This window comes from Condylostylus longicornis, unplaced genomic scaffold, assembly GCF_029603195.1.
Source record: "Condylostylus longicornis isolate FDR11 unplaced genomic scaffold, ASM2960319v2 ptg000135l, whole genome shotgun sequence".
NCBI lineage: Eukaryota > Metazoa > Arthropoda > Insecta > Diptera > Dolichopodidae > Condylostylus > Condylostylus longicornis.
The window spans coordinates 16,438,577-16,453,116 of NW_026578103.1; the positions used below are offsets into that span (position 1 = coordinate 16,438,577).

A 14,540-nucleotide genomic window follows, 5' to 3' on the forward strand; every position below is an offset into this window, starting at 1 on the left:
AATAAATTTTTCAGAATATAAAAAAAGTTTTGTTTTAGCTTTAATAAAATCAAGTTTAACTTACATGTCTTCTGAACAATTTTCTGGTCTTTCCATACGGTAGCCGCTTTTTAGCAGATGATATAAATTTTGTGGTGGTATTCCTGGATATGGTGATGCACCAAGTGTTATTAACTCCCAACCTAGCACTCCAAATGCCCATACATCTGATTTTGTTGTATATACATGATCTGCCAATGACTCAGGAGCCATCCACTATTTTTAAGAGTGAATGAATTTTAAAGTTATTTTAAATTATTCAATTTTTATTCAAAATTAATTAATTTTTTAATTTATTAATGCATTAAATGTAATTAATTTTACCTTTACAGGAACTCGATCTCTACTACGTTTCAAATATGCATCATCTTCATAAACATCTCGTGTTAGTCCGAAATCTGATATTTTACATATTTTACCCTCTGCTAATAAAACATTTCGGGCTGCAAGATCTCTATGTACCAGCTATATAACAAATTGGAATTAGAATACAAAAAATTTAATTGGCATATATTTGTGAAATTGCTGTAAAAGAAACTGCTTACTTTAATTTCTGTTAAATAGGCCATCCCTTTGCATATTTGCCATGCAAATGATAAAATATCTTTAACAGTTACTGGTTCAACACCATCCGTAAATTCAACACCAGAACATTCAATTTTTCGACTTAATCTCAAATAACTTCTTAATGAACCATATTTTGCATATTCGATAATTAATAATGGTGATTCTCCTTTAGTACATGCACCCAAAAGTTTTATAACATTTGGATGTGAACATTCTTGTAATAATTGAAATTCTGATAAAAGTGCTAAATATTCTGCTGAATTTGCACCAGTTTTTAACATTTTCACAGCAACTGTAGTAATACCAGTTTTACCAGCTATATCTGTTGCATATCCTCTTAAGACTTTACCAAATTCACCTTCACCAAGTAGAGTATCAAATACGAGTAAATCACGTTTAAATTCCCATTTTGAATCGGACTATATGGAATTGCAAATGGGAATATAAGAAAATTTAAAGTTATTTAAAATTAAAAAATATTTACTTACCGTTATATCCAATTTCATGTCATTTTCAAAGGGTACTAACGGTAAATCAACCGTACGATTTTCTCCATCACCTTTTTCACTTAATACTTTTCGTTTTGCTTGTTTTATGTATTTGCGTCGCGATATAATTAAACAAATTACAATAATTATCAGTATTAAGGGGCATCCAACTGCAAGAATCATACAAGATGGTCCACATTCAATGGTAGCGCCAGATAATAATGGCCTTGTTGTTGCTATTAAACATAATCAAATGGAAAATATTATAATTTTTTTTTATATTTCTTTTTATTCTATTTATACAAAGTAATTATTTGAGTAAACAATTAGATAAGGAGCTGGAAGAATTTTATAAATAGAAGAAATTCAAAATATTTATATACGATAAGATGTATACAATGTACATGTGTGCATATACATATATATAAGAATTAGTGATAACAGCGATTAGAAATGAACAATGACTTTTATACATTAAATTTTTGGCGATAAAATTTCATGTACATTGAACTAAGGAGATGTTATTAATGCTTAGGACCTGACAGTAAAATTGAAATAGAAAATATTTTTGATTTTACCTTCTGTTACATTTTGACTTGGTTGTATTTTATTTCTTTCTTTTTTCTTTCCCGAATTCTTCGGTTTATCTTCTAAACCAAATGAACCACAATTACAGCTACCACCTTCATCGCAAATACAAGCACCTGATGCTGAATAAATTCCTAATTTATTTTTATTATTTGTATGTGGACCAAAAATTTTTGTTGCTGGCATACAATCTTGCGGACACAAATATATATCAATTTGTTCTAATGGATCACATATATTGTCAGGACAATAGGTTGCATTCGGTGTACATGTTGCAAAATTTGTACTAAATGTTGAATTTGGTAGTCCTCTATATTCACATGATCCACCACCAGTACCCAAACCACAAAATTTTATACAATTTTTTCTTGTTTTCACTTGTGAACATGTTTGTGTTACTCTAGATTCAGGTTCGTATGCACAACTTGTATTCTCTGGCCTACCATATTCTAAATGTATAAAAAGAACTTTGGTTTCATTTAACCAACCAATTTTAATGCTTTAAGAAAAAAACAAAAATAAAAACGTAAAATTATATTTGAATTTCAAATGTCCTTGCTATAGTGTAAAATTACTTACTAATAAATATGTTCGATTGCTGTCATTAAAGCTGTTGTATTATGTACATACAAAATTCCACCAAATTTTGTAATAGCAAATGCATTTGTTGGATCATCAATTAAACTAAATTTATGATCCGGTCTTTTATATAATTGTTTCATATTGCTTGGTTGTGTTACTCTTGTTAAATTCATTGATGTTCGATAGACATAAATATCTTTTGGATATTCAACACGTATAAATGTTCTCATTGTTGTTGTAATACCATTTGTATTATCATTTGTATCATCATTAATAGATTGTTCATCGGTATTACGTAATAATTTACGATTTCTTCTTGTATTTATATTTCCATGATTTCTTGATGTCATTGCTAATGCTTTTGGACCTGGTAAATCAATAATTTTTTCCATATTACTGCTAATACAGATTGTTGCATTTATTGAACGTTTATCTTTGGTATTTTCTGTATCCAAAGACATATCACGAGCTTCAAATATAAAACAATGTGGTGAATCTCGAAGTGATCCACGTCTTATAAATTTAAATTCTATATAGTGAGGTAATTAGAAATTTATTAATGTCATAATAAAATTAATTTAAAAAAAAATTAAACTTACGGCAGCTAATAGCTGTACTCTTTACTCCTGTATGATCAGCTTCATATGGATTACAGTATGGTTTTATTATATGAGAAGTTTCATTATGAATTTCATAAATTATTTTGCTGTTGACTTGTAGAGAATCGTTATCTCTAATTATTATGGGAAGATCGCCAATTATTTCATCCTATATAGGGGAAAATTATTAGATTTTTTTGTATTAAAAATTAACTATATTAGGATACTGAATGTTATACAAAATTAGTACTAATATATATATATACAGAGCTGTCAACATTCGATAGAATTCCTCTAGCAAAATTAAGAAAATTGAAAGGTCCTGAATTTCGACTATACGTGAATTTTAAAATGACTTCTTACTATTTGTTTTATTTATAATTTTCCTTCGGAATCACTTTGAAAAAATGAAAATAACATTTATTCAATAAAGGAGCAACTTTCAAATCGTGCTTTGGAATGGGTAAGAGTTCGAAGATCACTTAATATACACGAAGATCACTTAATATTTTTTATTCTCTTGGACCTTAATATTTTTTATTCTCTTGGAAACTATTTTTTTACATTAAAGAAAATTCTAATTTTCATTAAAACTTTAAATTCCATTGAAATGTCCTCGGTATAAAGTATGTGTTAGCATATTACATCATCCCTTATATGTTTTATGTGTTGTCACAATAATTATTTAATTTGTAATTTAATAAATGCGTTTACTTCTAACACTTTTAAATAGAAAAAAAGAAGAGAAATTAGTGTGTTCAAAACACAACTTTTATGACCTTAATCAGTAATTTATATACCAAATAATAATGTTGCTTTATAGAGTATGTTAAATAAATATGAACAAGCTTATAAATAAATAAAACATTTTACATATACTAGGTTAATTTAATTAACCTTTTATTGTAATAAATGCTATAGTAGAAATGTTTGTATAAAATAAAAAAAATTATGTGAATATACATTTGTATATATGCAAATTTTATATTTAATCCCCAAGGACATTCCTTTCCCAACTTATTTTATTTAGTTTATGATCATGTTCTTATATTTTTTTTTCCATTTCTTTTATTTATTTTATCCATTTTAATTTCATTTAATTTCATTCTGGATTACAAAATACCATGTAAGTACAATTTAATAGCAATTTCTCATGCTAATAAATTGCTTATGCTCCTTAAAGTTAATAATTTTTATTAAAAAAAAAAAACAAATAGCTATGTTTAATAAGTGTTACATAACAAATTTAATATGTGCATTTTATGTTGTTAAAACATAAGTACAGAAGTAATTTGTAAATAAAGTTAAGAAACATGTTTATGTATTGAGAATTATTACAGTAAAGGCGAGTGAAAGAATTTATTTTTGCCTATATTTATTTATTTTTTTTGGCAAAAAACTTATAAGTTATGAATTTAGGTACAAACAGGGCTGGATTTATATGTATAAATAATAATAAGTGCTTTTTCCGTGAACGCATAAAACAGCGATCTGCACCTTTTTTTTAAAAAGCAGAAACAGAAATGACTTGTTTCTGATTCCATGTTAGCAGGGTGCACTATCCGGAAAATGCGTGAGGCGCAAAACAAGCTTGACTCGGACATGGTTCATCTATTTAAAATTCCATTGACGTTTATATCTGTTTTACGTATACTATACTTGTTAAGAAAAAGAGGCGTAAAGCAAGCTAGACCCAGACCTGGTTACATTTATATGAAATTCGTTGACGTTCATATCTGTTTTACTTACTCCATATTTACTATATCATGCCAATATTTGTCGTATAATTGTGAATACCACAATTATACCACAAACATTAGCAAGATATAACAAATATATATTTGTTATATCAGATATTTGCAAAATCTACGACAAAAATCAATTACAAAACTGTTGGCAAGTACTTATAAATTTTTATGAAAAAATTTGTTTTTGTTCTTTCTATAAATTCAAGCTTGTAGTGATCACAAATGAAAATTTATAATAATTGTTCAAGATTTCGAAATTGATTCGATTACTTTGCCAATAGGGATACGTAATTAGCGAACAATTCTTTTACATATATACATTTTTACACATATGTAAACCCGTGCTGTTTATTACTTGTCTATATATCTAATTGTTCAACTTAGTTCATAGAAACTAATGCAATTCTTATCATAACTGAAATTAATCCTCGTATCTTAATAGCAAAAAAAATATCATCTGTTTTAAAATGAATTTATCAAACTGGTAGTACATTTTTCCGAGAAGGCCAATATTGTGGATTGATTACTCGAAAATAAGAGAAGGGAGGAAAATGTCGCTTGTTGGTTTCTGGTTGTCAGAATCCATTTGACACATTTGCTTTGGGAACACTATCGGTGGAATAAAAATGTTTTTTCTAATTATTTTTCTTATAAACTTTGAAAGTGCATTAAGTATAGTTCGCATTTTGCAGCTTTTCCTATATGCCTTATATGTCTAATCTTAAAGCGATAGAAAAATTTCATGTCTCATAATTAGCCTCAATTTTTTTTTATGATTTTGAAAAGTCACATAATATCATATTAAGCAAAAATATATTGGAATTCAAGTGTTAATGAACCTACATTTGAGGTGTTTACACAAAAAAAAAAACAATAAAATTTAAAATGGCGTGTATTGAACTAAAAGAAATTGTGTTCATGTTTTTCGACCCGTTTTACTCTTATAACATTTTTTTTATATCATGTAAAGGATAAAGGATGATTTCTTTATTAAAGAGGTGCAGTTTTTGTTTGGAATTTTGTACAATTTTTTTTTCATGTAGTTAAAAGTTTTACTTTCAGTAACAGAATAAAATAGAAAAAAATTTTCATTTTACATTAAAATTATGATTTTTTTTATTTACAAAATAAAACCCAATTATAATAATTTTTCTTTACATAAATATGTAGGTTAATATTAGTTTATTTATAAAATGTGTACAGAACATTAAATGTAGGCACATAAATTATTGAATTAATCGAAATTTGTTACGTTTTTTTAGGGAAAAAAATGAGGAGGTGATAATAAAAATTTTTGTTACTAAATTTAGTGTATGTAAAATAATGTTTTGATGTATATACATTTCATTTTGTATCAACTCTATGGTTATACTCGCACGAATGAATGATTTGAAGATTTATATCATAATTGCTACAGCTTTTATCGAAAAAAATAACCCTATTACTATATTCGCTTTGCAAATTTTTAGTAGTGTAGCTTAAATAATTTTTTCTTATATTATCAAATATCTTTGGAAATTGTATGGCAGCTACCCGAACCACTGTGTGGATCACACTGAATTCCAATAAGATCTAGTATTTATTATATATTTACTACAACTCATTTGTGAAAATCTGATTAACTTAAATAACTTAATTTTTGAGTAATCGCTGTGAACAGATAGACGGACGACTGAAAATTCGACGCTGAACAAAAATATGACCATGTCTCAGCCCGTTATTTCTTAGCGTTACAAAAAAAAAGTGGAAAATTTATATATACGTTCAAACATTTATATATATGTTCGTACGGATATAGAAACTAATAGTTTTGGATTTATGTCAGTTTATTCAGGAAATGTTTATTGTAGGTATGACTGTAGGAAATGTAGAATATGTCAAATGTCAAACATAAAGAGTAAATAATGAACAATTAATCATCTTCTTTTCAAATAAAAAGTACATGGTTCTGGCAATCCAAGAAACTTTTAGACGGCTGTGATAAGTAGCGTTACAAAAAATTATACTGAAGATAAGATGTGAAATAAGCTCATTCATCATTTGAGCTCTTATTCTATTGATAAATTCTATTACATTTAAATATAAAATTTTGTTTTTGTTTTGGACTGCAATAAAATCAAAACAAGTATATTTTATGTAGCCAATTTTTTAATACATTTAAACATTATTATAATTTATGATTAAAATTACTTGTCTTGATTGATTAGCACATAAAATAACTTATAAGATAGAAAAATTTATTATTTAACTGCTACCGTAACGACATAAAATAATCTCACACTCTAACACCCCTATATTTCTTTACCTATTATATATATATATACATACATACTTATGATATGTATCTGTGATATAAAGGAAAATTTCTTTGCCAATCCTTACAAAATAATATTTTTTTTCCAATGTTCTTTTTTTTATTAAGTTAAAAATAAAAAGACAATTTTCTATTTAGACGATCTTCTCTGCATGTTTGTATTTGGAAGCAAAATAAGAAAAACCATTATTAAACTTTTACATGCAATGGGTATTTTCAAAAAAAAATAAAAATAAATTTTATTCACAATATTATAAAAGATTATGAACTATGAAACGTCATGTAAGGATATAAGGATATGTAAGAAGGAATTTCACCTTTTGAAAAAAGTTTTCATATATAGACGGTTATTATACGTACATATACATTCTTTTTATGCATTATATAGAAATAAAAAATAATATTGGTATGTTAACTAATTCCTAATATCCTTTTAAGTCTTTTCTTCAAGGATATGCACAAGAAAAAAAAATTATTTGATGGAATTTAATTTTGTCTACTTCCAATTGAGAATTGGTTTATAAATTTAACTTTGCCCATCTGTCTGCCTGTATTTCCGTTGCAACGTCTGTTTATAAATTTCTTACAGATTTACTCTCTAATATACATACAATGCCTAGTTCGCAAGCTCAATATTGTGTTTTAGTGAGGAACTTATTGCCGTAGCTTTAAAGTTTTTACTCATATTCTGAATATTTTTCGATAAGCTTTATATAATACCAAAAAAAGGAAAGGTTACAATAAACGCCTTTATTTAAAAATTCTTAAAAATTATACTATCAAGTAGATATGGTGCTATTAGCAAGTACCTCTTTCAATTTTTGTATTGATCCTGAAGAAATGCAATATTGCAATTTATTACGAAAATTTCAATAAAATTTCAATTCAATGAAGGAAATGTGCTGCTTTATAAAGCTTTAATTTGACCCAAAATTTATTTCGTGTATAGTCTATGTCAAGGGAAATCTACAAATACATACACACAATATTTAAATATAAATAAAAAAAATGGAAATTACTAAATTTTTTTTTTATTTTTTCTTTTGTCTGAACGCACTTTTTTTTTGTCTGCGGCCATTTCCAGTCATTTGTAAAGGAAAATGTATGAAAAACATTGGATAAATCATAAAAAGAAGAAAACATTTTTAGAATGTGTGTATAAAAAAAGTTTTTTGTCTACATCAGTGCTAGACAACCTTTTGCGATTAAATGTGGCAATGTCAACATTTACATATGAAAATGAATTTTGAAATGAATTCTTTATAAACTACATTCTTTGAAACTTGCGAATTGATTGATTTAAAAGCCTTGTTTAAGTTATTTTGAATAGAAGCTCGTATTCTAACCAATATCAAATTTGATTCCCAAGTTAGTGATTCACTACTTACACGCGAATTTAACTTAGCACAAGTGATGAAATGAACATTATAATTTATTTTCAAGTATTCACAAATTTATTAAAAACTTTATGAAGGATCCTGTTTTTACTGCTCTACTCTACTAAGTTCTCTATACTTCATATAATATTATATGTACTTTTATAAGAAATGAAATTTTATATAGAATACTTCACTTCTGAAATGCATTTTTCTAATATTATGTTATGGTGTGAGCACTTTATATAATTTTCTTAATGGCTACCAAACATGCCAAACATTTTAACTGATAATTTTTTTTTTCATAATAAAAAAAATGTTTTAATTAAGTTGCTTTTTCCGGGAAAATTTTTAACTTTTCCCTACAATACAGTAAAATTTGTTCACTTTACTTTGACAATTAATCAAAATATAAAGTTCATGATACCATAAGTATTCGTAAAGGATTTTTATACGGCATGATTATTGAAAATTTTAACTTGAAAATGAAACGGGGAGGATACAAGGAAATTTTTAATATTTTGATTTGATTTTAATCTATTCTATCTACATATATATAGTTAGAATAGACAATAAATGAAATCAAAATTTTGTTTGACCGCTCCTCACTAATAAACCGCTCATTCCATTACCATAAAACTTGAAGTTGTTTGGGAAGTTATTTGGAATAATTCACGAGATGATTTCTTAATATTGAAAATCGTAAAATGTGATCATATGAAATTTTGTATGAAAGATGTGAACGAGGTCTAAACCTTTTGCTCGAAAAAGATTTTTGAAAATTGGTCTCACGAGGCCCCAAGTTTTGAAAAAAGGATTCGAAAACAAAACGTCAAGTATAATTATACGGAGAATAAAGATATTGTGTAACTGATGTTTAACAGAAATTTAGTACTTTTTGAAGAAAATCATGAGAGCGTACTTCGCGATCACTGGAGAGGCTTTTAGGTAGTAAATCTTAAATGTAAACAAAATTGTAGTATATTCATGTGTGTGGTATAATCATGTTCGAAAAGTTTGTACAAGTACTAGAATAAGTAAATAAGATTGATTACTTTTTTGTTCACGGCTCCCGGTAATGCGTGACGGGTAAACTTTGTTAAGTATAATTATTGGAATTTGCATTGCCTTCTTCCTTAGTTTGTTGGCTTTGTAGGATCTTGGGGAAAGGGAAGAGATCTGGCGGCACCACAACTGACCTAGGTGGTTTAAGAGTACCCTTCGTAGGGCCGCGCAACCTCACCTAAGCAAGCCTAGTATATGGGATTTTTTTTGTTTGTGTTATAATTTTATTAATAAGTTAATTCAAAAATTTATTTTTTAAATATTTGACTTACCTCATTAAAATGCGGATTCGGTATCGTAAAACTATAATAAGTTTTATTTTCTTGAAACCATACACCATTATCATTACGATCCAATACATTAATTTTAATATTTTTTTCAAAATCTTGTGGTACACTATTCATACTTGTCTTTATTGAACATTTTATTAATAAATCAATTGAATGTCCAGGATTATGACTATCATGATCCAATTTTATTTTTGCTATAATATTTCTACCATCTAATTCAATAAATTGATTTTTATTATTCAATGAATATGTGATACGATCTTGTGAACAAATATATTGTAATCCGAATGAACCAATTTCACCAATTATAATAGGATTTGATTTAGAATTCTCTGCTATCGAATATGTTATATTATCCCAAAAACATATTTTATTCAATTGATGTGCACAAAAATCTTTTGTTTCTGTATATAATTCAATTTGTAATGTCATATGAGCCATATGAAATGTATCATGTTTTGGATTATATGCTGTTATTGTAAATTGTTGAATTTTCTCTTCATCCTTTTGATTATTATAATTTGAATATAAATTATAAAAATTATTACCCAAATATACTTCACCAGTTTTATTGTCAATACGTAAATATTGTTGTGTTTCAATTGGTTCTTCAAATTTATATAAATATTCGCTAGCAGGATTATTACGATTTAAGGATATTACTTGAAATTTTCCTATTGGAACTTTTGTTAATGATTTAAATGCTCTTTCAGTCTTTGGTATTGTTAATTTAACTAATTCTTGTGGAAAGAAAATTTCAAAGCCTGTAATAAAAAAATAATAAATGAAATGATATTAAAAAAAAAAATTATAAATTTTAAAATTGAAGCATGTTTGACAAATCAAAAATAATTTCAAAATTTTTGATTTAAATCTAATATTTATAGTGCTTAAGAAATCAAAAGAGTTGATTTGGTTAATTTTTAATTCTGATAAAAATTAATTTTGTGCATAAGCAACTTTAGGAGATAATAGAATAGCTTTGTATAAAGGAAACAATATTAATTAATTTAAGCTTCATAATGAAATAATTTGAAATTATTCCAAATTGAATAAAGAAATGGAACCGGTGAAAACAAGTAAAAATAGAGCGCAATGCTATCAAAAATTTAAAGACTTTTTTCTTCACTTTTTAAGTCTTTAATCAAGTTTTATATAAAGAATATTTTAATTTTTATATAAAAGATTACAGAGATTTAAAAACGATTTTTCTTTCGAATTTTTAATTACAAAGGAGATGCTAATTTTTATGCATGTGTTCAATTATAATTAGCACAGACTTTGTTCTTTCAAATCCACTAAATATTTTCATTGAAATTGCAATGCTTAATTTATTAACAATTTCTTTGAAAAGTAATTTAAAAATTACAACAGATTTCAATTAAATTTAAGAATACGCAAAGGATATATTAAAGGATTTCCAAATATAGAAAATATTAACCCAAATATTATGAAATATGAAATTTGGGTTAATATTTTCTCTTTGTAACTCCAACGCAATTCAATTACATAAGATAAATGTAAAATACAAATATTCTCTTAAAATGCTAGAATGAAAGACAGTGATATCTCATATGTCTTAATTGTTTAATCTATATAACTAAAGGAGTGTTGGTTGGTTGTGTGAAAAACTGAACCGTTTTCCCTGTTTTTTTTTTCTCTAGTACATTAAATTACTTAAATTTTACATCGTGTGTAAAAAAAATGAAGAAATTCTGCGGTACTTAACATGTACAAACGCTATACAGAATGCAAACAATTTTGAAAAGAAAGTTGGTTTCTGTTTTTTTTTATATTGAAATTATTAAAAGAGTGTAATTTTTCCCTCGCCCTAATTAATGCATTACATTTGTGTGTCAAGAGGATTTTAAAGTAACCATTTATATATGTTTTATGAATTGGGGATTAATTCAGATGCATGATAAGAATATAATTTTCAATTTACACTCAAATACATTTGTATTGTGTAAGTGTGTGTAATAAGTGCAAGTAACTCCATAAAATGTAAAAATTTAAATATATAATAGTTGTAATAGGTTCATATGATTATACGTTTAACATGTATTAGAAAAAATTTTCAATATTTGACACGTGACGAACCTTATTTTTGAGTCACTTCAAAATTTTTATTTTTTTATAGTTTGTTATCTGACATATGTTTTCTCATTAATAATATTAAATATCATTCCTATTAAGGTTTTAAATTAAAAAATTCAATTTCTAAAATTTAATTTTGAAAACGTAAGGATCGTTTTTGGTATATAAGCAGTTTAATATAACAAAATAATACAAGGGCATTAGAAAAAGATGACCGGAAATTTTTATATTTTTTGAAGTTATAAGGAAAAATAATTTATAATTTTAATTCTTTAAGAATTTGGAAAAGCACTACATATAATCGGTACTCTTGTTCGTAAAACAGCAACAGACATTATGCTCTGTTTACATATTATCAAACATATTAATTATGAATTTTGTTCGATCTGATAAAATTTTTATGAAAATTTGATGTGTACAAATGCTCGTGGATTTTTTTTTTGATACAAAATAGAGAAGGCCATCAAAATCTCTTAGTAAGTGAACAAGTAATCGTTCACATACTCTTACTACAGTACATGCATTCTACACGTACTCAATTTATGCACAGTGGTTGCTCATCATCCATGTAGATGTTATTTCTTGTAGATGTAGGTATTCGTAGGAGTAATGTAAATGAATTCAGGTCTAAACTGTTATTTTACAATTATTTGCCTTAAAAGGAAGCTAATATAAATGTGCTTACAATATAAGTCAAACTTGCGAAGCATTAAGTCACAAAAAAGGATATGGTACGTGTATACTAGGTGTAAGATTTTTGGTTAATTTGAGCAAAACCAAATTTGTGTGGAAGTTTTCGACCCATTTTTTTTTTGTAAACTAAATTCATATATTAATTCCAAGTTTATTTTAGGTTTAAAGTAGATTCAATTCCATAAAATTCATAATTATTATTCTATTACTCCTATATTTCTTTATAACAAAAAGGCAGAGTCATATTGATTACTGAAACTATCATGACTAAATTTTGCAAAAATTTTTATGCCGGTATATAAAAAAAAATTATTCAATTTTCAATTTGATGACTAAAAATCTTATAAAAGATTTTGAAAATTTTCCTACGACGTGATTCTTTGTAATTATTAATTAAATAAAAAAAAAAATCTGAAATTTTATCATCCTTTTTCTTAAAATTACAAAAATTTTCCTTCAAAACTTATACGAGAAAATCAAAAAACCAAGAAACAGAAGAAAATTTTCATTACTGATGACTCATAAGATTTTTTTTCATCTATCTTATTTTGTTTTTCAAATGCTTATAATATTTTCCAGGAATTTTTTTGTTTTTTTTCGAAATTACATCCCATTTATAAAAAGGATTCTGTATATGGTGTTGGTTTTGTTTGTCATCTCAATTTTTATGATACGGTAATATACGTATTGTGTTTTTAACTTTATAATAGAAAAACTACTTAATGCCACTACATACATACTATATACATATGAAATATAGAATGGAATAATAAAGTATCAAAGGGAAATCGGTGGCATATTTTGTTACTTTGATTCATTTGAATTTATTTTTCTATATTTTTTTTGGCAAGGCTATTATTGGTCAGCATATTTTGATAAATTTCTTTCCATATATCTTTGAAAAAAATTCAAATTGAATATATAGCAAGGTATAGCTCACGTATATGTATATGTGTATACATTATTTCGGTTTGGGACAGAGTGGGCTTTTAAAAATCATTTCACATGGTTGGGTTAACATTTTTTATTTTAAAATTTTATTTAAAATTCAACAGTATATATAGCTATGTGTAAATGTATGTGGAAGAATTTGGTATATTTTTAGTTTAAAATATAAAAATTCCAAATTATTCTAAATTCCAAAAAATATACATATACATATTCTTGATCAGCATTGCATTTTGAATTAATTTAGTTATGTCCGTTAATCCTTCCGTTCTTGCATTCATTCTTGCCTGCAATTTTTGCAAATAATTCCAAATACGTTTTAATTAAATACCACGCCATTGTATAGTTTGGATGCGATTAAGAAAGCTATAAGGCATACCATTTAAACAATTAAGGTTGAAATTATTATTCTATTATCGGAAACTTACTGAAATTTCAGAAATACGATTTCAAAAAATATAGGATTAATTAAAAATATTTTCCAACAAAATTTAAAAATATTCAACAAATAAAATGATATTCAAATTCAATACGAACTACATTAATAACAAGCTAACAATTTATATAAAAAAACAATAAATCATGTAAACCCGTGTGTCAGTTGTCATAGAAATCCTATATTGTCAATCATTTTTATGTCCATCTATAGAGATGCTATTCTGATTTTCTTGATCCAGATATTATAATCTCATATATTTTAATTATAAATAAAGTAAATTTAATGTGCAGCGTTCCAAACAAACTTCAATTATACTATCAGAGCAGCTTTAAACAAATCAAACTTATATAGACTCTAGGATCAATTGTTAATAATTTAGTTTGTGTACGCTAAGTATTTACGACAATATGCGAGTGAATACTCTAGATTGGCATTGTTAGTCGCTCTTTACATATACACACACAATTATTTCACGTTCGATTAAATAAATAGTTATGGTGTTTTTGTTTTGCATTTTTTTAACTAATAGTGAAAATATTTTCACAACAACTATAATGTTCACATATTTTTAATAGAACATGTATGTAGGTACATTTATAGTATAATAAAATAATAAAAAAAAACAAAAAGTGAAAAATTCATTCAAAAACTTAAATGTTTTGTACAGCTATGAATATAAAAAATTTCCTCAATTTTTCCTATCCTTC

The 14,540-nt window shown here is 26.0% G+C and overlaps 2 protein-coding genes across 3 annotated transcripts in view; one reads left to right on the plus strand and one right to left on the minus strand.

The window, feature by feature from the left end:
- The window catches only part of LOC129615056 (protein MCM10 homolog), a 131,950-nt gene that overhangs the window by 44,486 nt on the left and 72,924 nt on the right, over window positions 1-14,540 (plus strand). The gene's annotated exons all lie outside the window — the stretch shown is intronic.
- The window catches only part of LOC129615054 (uncharacterized), a 44,476-nt gene that overhangs the window by 864 nt on the left and 29,072 nt on the right, over window positions 1-14,540 (minus strand). For both annotated transcript variants that reach the window (XM_055530104.1, XM_055530105.1), the window contains exons 3-10: window positions 9,639-10,420; window positions 2,864-3,032; window positions 2,262-2,793; window positions 1,673-2,181; window positions 1,095-1,330; window positions 585-1,025; window positions 364-504; window positions 65-255 (exon numbers count right to left, since the gene is read on the minus strand). In XM_055530104.1, coding sequence (XP_055386079.1) covers window positions 65-255; window positions 364-504; window positions 585-1,025; window positions 1,095-1,330; window positions 1,673-2,181; window positions 2,262-2,793; window positions 2,864-3,032; window positions 9,639-10,420 — 3,001 coding nt within the window. The remainder of the gene's footprint in view (window positions 1-64; window positions 256-363; window positions 505-584; window positions 1,026-1,094; window positions 1,331-1,672; window positions 2,182-2,261; window positions 2,794-2,863; window positions 3,033-9,638; window positions 10,421-14,540) is intronic.